This window comes from Lactuca serriola, chromosome 2 (genome assembly GCF_051521515.1).
Source record: "Lactuca serriola cultivar US96UC23 chromosome 2, Lser_US96UC23_V15, whole genome shotgun sequence".
Classification (NCBI taxonomy): Eukaryota; Viridiplantae; Streptophyta; class Magnoliopsida; order Asterales; family Asteraceae; genus Lactuca; species Lactuca serriola.
The window spans coordinates 117725841-117734240 of NC_136409.1; the positions used below are offsets into that span (position 1 = coordinate 117725841).

Here is an 8400-nt window from a genome sequence, read left to right on the forward strand (position 1 = left end):
TTTTTGTAGAGATCTTCCAGATCTGCTGATAATTACTACTTCTGCAAGTCGTAGTGCTGTCTGATCATCTTCTGATCAAGTGAGTGTATACTACCTTTCATAAACACGATAATAATACAAGTATGGTTTGAGTGTATTAAGTATATTGTTGTTTATATGTGTGAATGTGTATTCACTTTCTTCTATCTTATAGATCTGATTATTTCTCTATGAAATACGTGTTATGTGTGTGTGTGCCTCATCTGTTATGTGGATTATGTATTGATTAAAGCATGCTATACAGGTTTTTAAACTATGTATAAAAATGTATATTTTTATCTACTAATATGTTGGGTAGAACATGGGTAGATAGTTGGTGTGTAATAAACAGATGAGAGGCCTCGTTGTTGTTTGATTTAGTCATCTAGCGGAGTTTAGATGACGACCACAGACTTTTCTAGATAGTCTTGTGGAAACATTAGCAGGTTCGCCACCTGTAGGTGTTAATGAACTTGGGTGTACATTCGCTGTACTCCATCCCCCTCATGGTTGCCTTATTTGACTTATATTGCTGAGGAACCCCCGAAGCATGTGTTGTCGCCCCGATGAAATATTCTTAGACTAGGTCCCTTATGTTAGTTGCTTTAGGGACATAAAGTGAGAATAACAGGAATGGGTAATTGGGTTATTGTTGGTTGGTGGAAATTAAATATGATTATTTATTGTGGGTTGAAAAGCCTATATGCTCACCAGGCTCCCAAGCCTGACCCACTCAGTTTTATTTGTATTACAGGAAGTGGCACACGGGCATAAGATGGACGAACCATCAAGTTGTTTTGTCTACAAGTCTGTATATGTATATATTTGTTGAATGACTTGTAATTTTATCGTTTATGCTTATTGGTCTGTATCGGAACATGACACCCCGAGTTTTGATTATATAATGAAAATGCATTTCTTTTATGAAATGCTTTGGTAAACATTGTTTTATCATATTTTATTTTTGGGAACAAATTCCACAACTCTTTCAAATCAAAAGGATTTACTCTGAAATTATTTAAAAGCATAAATGAAAACCGGTCTTTTCTGGCCGAGATTTTGGGGATGTCACAGTTTTCTTTCTTAAACAGAAATCTAAAACTACAAAAAGGATGATTGATTTTGTGAAGCAGATAGAGTTACAATTGCGAAAAACAATTCGGAAGATCAGAAGTGATAATGGACCGGAATTTAAAAATCAAGTATTTGAAGAATTCTTGATAAACAAAGACATCAGTCATAACTTTTTATCTGTATATACTCCATAGCAGAATGGTGCAGCTGAAAGGCGAAATTGTTCCTTGTATGAAGTTGCGAGAATAATGTTAACGTTTGCCAATCTTCCATTATATTTATGGGCTAAAGCGATAAGAGCTTCCTGCTTTACTAAAAATCGTTTATTTATCAATAAAATATTTTCTATTACTCTATATGAAATTTTAAATAAAAGAAAACCTAATGTCAAATTCTTTCATGTTTTTGGTTCTAGGTGCTTTATCTACAACTCAAAGGAACATCGCAACAAGTTTGATGTTAAAGCTGATGAATGAATTTTTCTAAGATACTGCTTGATGTCAAAATCTTTTCGAGTTCTTAACAATAAATCTAAGAAGATTGTAGAAAGCTATTATGTTACATTTGATGATAAATTTGTCAAACATTCTGAACAAAATCTGAATGTTCAATCAGATGAGATTTTTCCATCTTCCAACTCTCAAACATGTCCTCTTATGACTCTTTATGAAGATTTTTTTTAAAATCTTTTTGATGAGCCATAAAAGGCAATTTCTTCCGAAGAAAAAGCAAAAGATAGCAAAGAAGATGAATTGTTGAAGCTAGTTGATGATGCTGTTGAATATATTGGAATTCATGAAGATAGTCCAAATCATATTTCTAAGGGGAAGATTTAGAAAACTTTGTTCCACTTTCAAATGAAGAAATTGTTCCTTCAAATTCTAACTCCAATTCTAATTTACCAAACGGTGATCATATGCAGGAGGAGAATTTAACTAATCTTGCTTATGTATAGGGGAGAATTCAAATCTGAATACAAATGCCCAGGGGGGAGTTCAATGCATGATGACACTGATGTGCAATCGGAAGTTGAAGATTTAATTGCTTAAATTGATCCTGAATACGATCAAAATTATCCACCTTTGACAAAATGGACAAAAGGTTATCCACAAATTGAAGTCAATGGAAATACTTTTTCATGAGTCTTAACTCGTCCTCAACTAAAAGAAAAACAGGCTTCTTTATTTTCAAAAATGGAAATTTTCATGTTTAATTCTGTCATTTCTAAAATCGAAGTTATTGTATATGCAAAGTCCTTGTCTTTAATGTCTAGTGTAGTGTAGTTGTCTGTATCGAAGTTTATGCAGCTTCAATATATCTATGTATTTTAACAGGTACTTTAGTTGGTAACTCTTTGTATGTCGAAGTCCTGTTATACACTTTGAGTCTGTAAGTACTATAAATAGTGCTAGAGTCTAGGTTACTAAGAACACTTCTTCAATTTTCACATCTGAGCATTGTAACCTTGATATCCACACTAGTAAGAGCTTAAATCATATTTTATTTACATATTGTGTTGTTATTCTTTTCATAATATTTCATTGATTGAATTCTTGACTTATCATATTACTAGTAAATCATCGGGTTCCCGACTATCAAAAGGTGGTCGACAAAATCCGCATTTGAGTTTTGACACACCAGGCCTCATTTGTCAAATCAAGTATGACATCATCAATGGGTGAATTTGCATCTTGTCGAGGATCTGTGTCTTATTCTGGTTTATAAGCCTTTTCAGGATATTATAAAAGAAAGGTAGAAGATTATGTGAAAAGTAAAAAAAACAAAAGTTTATCAGATTTTGTTGTAAAAAATGTATTAATGTCTCTGCTGACACAAAGAACATACGTGGTGCATCTCTTATGTTCTTCCATAGTAGCAAGAAAGGATTGTGGAGGTGCAATAGCAACAAATGTTGAATTACGAAAATAAACCTCTATAAGCTTTAACCAACATAAGAAATGATGGGTAAAAGAGTAAAGTTGATGATCTACCTCTCTAAGAAGGGGGACTGCAAATTACTTGCAAGTGCTAATCCTTTGCAAAGTTTGTTCAAGCCAGAATGGCTCTTAGCCTGCAAAAAAAATCAATATAAATGAAGTTCATATTATTTAATTATAACTAATAAATTTATGTTTACAAAATTTATAAAGTAGAAGAAAAAAAGTTCTTTAACATCCACATAATCTATGCAACACCTACTTTCATTTGATGAAGCTATATCACCTAAATCTCTCTTTTTAATATCATAGTTATTGTCTTAGTAAGAAATTTAAATGCATTTATCTTCCAGTAAGTCATCAAGCCATAAAGGGTGGAACTCCACCTAGTTCACAACAGGGGAATAAGGGCCACTTTCAACAAATCTCCTAATTTTTTTTAAGAAAAAATGCAACATTTGGCCTACAAACAATCATTCCACAACTTTATGTAAACTCCATCTCAAATTCATAACTTCAAAGAGCCTTTCTACAACAGTAAACCTTATTATATTGCAAACTGAACAAAGTAGACAAATACCCAAATATATTCAAACCCTAAAAGCAATTTAAAACTATCAAAATCACCATATGAAGCTCTAACAACTATAAATTCAATTTTGAAGGATCCGATTATCGACACACATATGAAGTCTAAAAACTCCATAAACCAACATTAGAAGCTAATGTATATAAGAAAAAAAACCTTACATTCAAATCTTGAAATATACCTGGATTCAATGAAAGTTCAAGGTGGCGGTGGATGTAAGAAACATATGAACATGCCACGTTGAGAAGAACACCACAATCTGAAAATCACAAAAATAATCTTAATCATAGGTTGAGAAGAACTTCAGGGGTAGACATTGAGCAGCAGAAGGGTGTTTAGACATTGAGCATCAAGAGAGGGGGGATCATTAAGGGTATATAAAGGGTCTGTAGTCATAGGTGAAAAAAAACAGGTGGGCACCTGGTGTTTCTAAGTAGCAGTTGGTATCTTGGAAGGATTCTTCGACCTAATTCTACGATATTTGAATGAAACAGATGAATTTTAGGTCCCCCCATGTTTGCATCATCAGTTTTTGATATGGTTTATGATCTTAAGAAGCCTTAACTTGCCATACAATTTGAAATTAAATCATAACTCATTTCACAGTTGAGAATAAATAGGCCGGAGGTAAACACTAAAGAACACCCTCAATCACAAGAGAAGCTAACGAACCCTAATTCAACAAAGAAACAAACAAAAATTGCAAAGACAGACTAATCGAAAATCTGATCCACAAAAATCATAGAGCAGTTGATGAATGTTGAAGAAAAAGGCCACTCCCATTTACGTGTCAATGATATTTGGGAGATTAGGAAAACCAATGACGTATAGATGAATATGTGATAGAATGAAAACTCAAATAGATTAGAAGATGGTGAGTGATTACATGTGGCGAGCATGCATGAAAAGTACAACACACCGGCTCAATACCAACCGATGACCACGAAATCCTAACCATCATCAGCTAAAACTAGAAACCATCCATCTAATACTTGACACTATTCCTTAACATCATGTATATTAATATGTATATAATGATGTGGTGTCGATGATGTTGTGGAATGTGAGGTGACAATTTTTTTTTGTTATAAAACAAATTAATAACCACCAAGAATTAATAGAAGAAAAACGATAGTATAATAATTGGAAAAGCTACTAAACCAAAAACCTTTTTGTTCATTGATATTGATACGTATCAATAAGGCTAAAGGAAATTGTAATATTCCTAGCACATTGCCTGTAGTCTTTTTTTTTTAAAGTCTCATAAGCTTAACATGTCCAACATAAAAAAAAATATAAAAATATGAAGTGATAATGCGTTAATTTAATAGATATAATTTTAGAGGAAAGAAAGGTAAAACTCACAAGGAGCGGTTTAATTGTTATCAAATTTACGCCTATTGGAACGGTTATTAGGCATGAACATCCCTCCATATAAACTAATACGCACACAAACACCCCATACCCGATGGCGAGGTGCTCCTAGCAATAGCCACGAGGCAGTGTGCAGTAAAAGTAGCAAGCTCCAGCGAGTCTTTTTAAACCCCATAGCCTAAATACCATAAATGTTAAAACCACCAAAGACAATGACACACATACTGTACATTGACAGAAACACCCCTCACGTATAAGACACGTGCACCCACAACCTATCTTTATATATCCGAACCTCCTTTCTCCTCGTCACCCACCATTATATTCTTAAACAAAACCAACAAATATTCTGAATTTATAATCGGGATCATGTGTTGCAGCCATGGATTTATCTCAAGAATCCCTACCACACCCCCACCTCTCGTTTCCCGACAACCCCACTTCTCGATTCCATCCACAGTTCGTTTACCTCTAACCACTCGTACTACGAAATCTTTCAGAAGCAAATCGGCGGCGGCGGCCGCCGCCGCCGTTAAAGATGGCAGTGGATCTGTATCGGACACAGTCATGGAAGATCTGAGCTTTTACCAGCTTCTGGGTATCCCGGAAACGGTGACTTCTGTGGAGATCAAACAAGCGTATAAACAGTTAGCCAGGAAGTATCATCCCGACGTGTCTCCGCCGGGCAGGGCGGAGGAGTATACTCAGAGGTTTATTCGGGTTCAGGAAGCATATGAAACATTGTCGGATCCTAACCGGAGGGCTATGTATGATAGAGATATGGCCATGGGGATCCACTTCGGTTTTTCTTCTCGTAATCATCTCCGCAATGATGAGGTAAACTATCAATCAAGTTGTTATCTCTTTTTTGTGGATTCAATGTTTATATTATTTTAATAGATTTTGTGATTTAAGTCTCTAGATATTTTAAAGTAGTGTAAGGGTTACAATTTGGTGACCTAATTAGCAATAAATTAGCATCATTATAGTAATAAATTTTCTTACATAATCTTAGAATTTATCGATACAAGTTATGAAATTTTGGAAGGTATATGTTGATAATTGGTTCTATCGGTTGCGTGTAAGCCCTTATATTGGCCATACTTCTTGTACAATTTAGTAGCCTTTTATAGGAATATGATAAGACATGTTGTAGCATGTTCTGTTTTGGTATGCAACTATGCATATATATAATTGATGTCGATTTCTTATTTGTAGAATGAGATTGAAATGGAATGAGATTGAAATGGAATGGAAGCGAATGAAATGTAATGTAACAATAAAAATTAAAATTTATTTATGTGGTTTTTAATATTATTAAAGAAAAATGCAAACTTTATTTTTTGAAGTCATAACTAAACATTATATTTTTGGATTTTATGGTATTAAAATTTATTTTTTGTAAATAAATACTTTTTGTTTAACAAAATAATATTTTTTTTAAATAATTTTTTTTTGAACAACCAGCATGATATCCAATAAATGGAAAAGCTATTAAGAACCTAAAATTGAAAAACAGTTAAAACATTCTCTAGGTTGGTTATTACAATATCTAGCCATCTAGCGTAAGATAAAGTCATAAACAATGAGCTCTACTTGCTTGATTTTTTAATACAAAAGACTCTGGTCTGATATCAAGATTTCAATTACACCAACTAGGGAAAATGACTTAAAAGCCCAACGAAGTTTCCAAAACATTCAAAAACTCTCAATCATGTTTTGTCTGTTCAAAAAAAACCAAACGAACTTAACTTTTTGTCTAAAAAGTCGAACAAAGTTTCAAACCGTTCAGAAAATTCCAATTTTGTTTTGTTTAAGCTCGTTGGGTTTTTTTTTTTGAAGAGTCAAAACATGATTGGAGTTTTTTAAACGTTTTGGAAACTTCGTTGGTCTAACAAGTCATTTTATCGATACGGTAATAAGTCACATCATCTCTTTCTCTTATTTGAGTTTCAGGAAAGTGTAATTTAGTTGGACTTTTTAGACAAAATGTTAAGTTTGTTAGGCTTTTTTGAACAGACAAAATATGATTGGGGTTTTTTGAACGGTTTGAAACTTCGTTAGGCTTTTAAGTCTTTTTCCCCACCAACTAAACCAACATAAACTATCACTTCAATGGTTTTAATTATACATACCAAACAACAGTTTTAACAACGACTCGTTTTATGCTTTCTATCCAACCAAATTAAATTGACACTTATGCTTTATTCTATTACCTCATTTATTTGATTACATTTTCATTTTATTATTTTGTGAGACATGGATTGATGGCAAGAAAACTAGAAAATTACAGGATAGAATAAGTTGTAAGGTGTGAAATTAATGTTAAGAGTAGTAAAGGTAGAGCATGTTGTACTTTTCTTGGGTTCATATGTTTATATTTTTTGTATCTATGATGCAGCATATGGTGAAAAGCGAATGGAGAGGCCAATGGCAGAGTCAATTATCAGAGCTTCGAAGAAGAAGCATGCACAAAGAATATGGTAAAAACTCATCATGGGCATCCCGTATGCGCAAGCAAAGGGAAGAATCTTCATCATAGTTATAAACAAATCTTCAAGATTTTGTGTAAATTTACACCCTACTAATTCGAAACTTATATAGGAAACACTGTTTTGTATATAGTAAAAATTATGTGCAATCAATAAGAACCCTACTCTTTTACATGACAATATTTTTCTTTTCTTTTTCATGCTATTCTCTTTCTCACCTTTGCTTCCTTTCATTGTTGTTGGTGGTCGGTTTTCTAATACGTGGTGGTGGTGGGGCATTTATGTCACCATCTTCCTAGCTGTAACCATAGAAATGTGATAATATAATTTTGTTGTGTTATTGATATAATAAGTGATCAATTGATGCCTTGATGGTGAGGTTGTTGCGATGTAAATTTTGCGATTAGTAGAGTGGTATGATTTCGTTGTGTGGGCCCTTTTATAGCTGTAACCATAGAAATTTGTTTTAACAAGAAAGCGAAATTTAAAGATTTCTTTTTGTAATAAATTGCATTAAAATTCAGTGGCGGAGAATTGTTTTTTTGTTTCTTTTATATATCCAGAGTGCAAAAGAGTTGCTCATATTATTGGAATAAAAAATTTGTTTTTTTCTGGACTACCGGAGTATACTAAGACAAAGTTAGCGAGACATTAGAAAAAAAAAAAAAAAAAAAAAAAAAAAAAAAAATACATGATACAAGAAGGAAAACTGGATGTTGGTTTATATTAGGTGTATAGAGGTTGATTAGATTGGATGTTCATTTAAGTTTGAATTAGAACTTTTATAAGGTCAGTGGATGTGGTGTCACACTTGTTACGGTCAACGTAGGCGTCACATCATATTTTGCATATTTTTGTCAAAAGTTGCAATTTGGGAGGTGTTGATTGTCATACTTTGTCTCGTTGTCATACTTGT

At 33.2% G+C, this 8400-nt stretch overlaps 1 protein-coding gene across 1 annotated transcript; it reads left to right on the forward strand.

Annotated features, from left to right (window-relative positions):
* Positions 1 to 5279: 5279 nt before the first annotated feature.
* LOC145086676 (chaperone protein dnaJ 20, chloroplastic-like) lies at positions 5280 to 7664 on the forward strand. The gene is made up of 2 exons (XM_079024505.1): positions 5280 to 5829; positions 7394 to 7664. Exons 1-2 carry the CDS (start codon positions 5362 to 5364, stop codon positions 7532 to 7534), a joined length of 609 nt encoding a protein of 202 aa, XP_078880631.1. The 5' UTR covers positions 5280 to 5361; the 3' UTR covers positions 7535 to 7664.
* The last annotated feature ends 736 nt before the right edge of the window (positions 7665 to 8400 follow it).

What these genes read in the sequence shown, in the direction of transcription:
- LOC145086676 (XM_079024505.1), top strand. Translation starts at nt 5,362, where the DNA reads ATGTGTTGCAGCCATGGATTTATCTCAAGAATCCCTACCACACCCCCA. An exon ending in ATCATCTCCGCAATGATGAG is followed by an intron (nt 5,830 to 7,393) that starts GTAAACTATCAA and finishes TCTATGATGCAG; the next exon opens with CATATGGTGAAAAGCGAATG.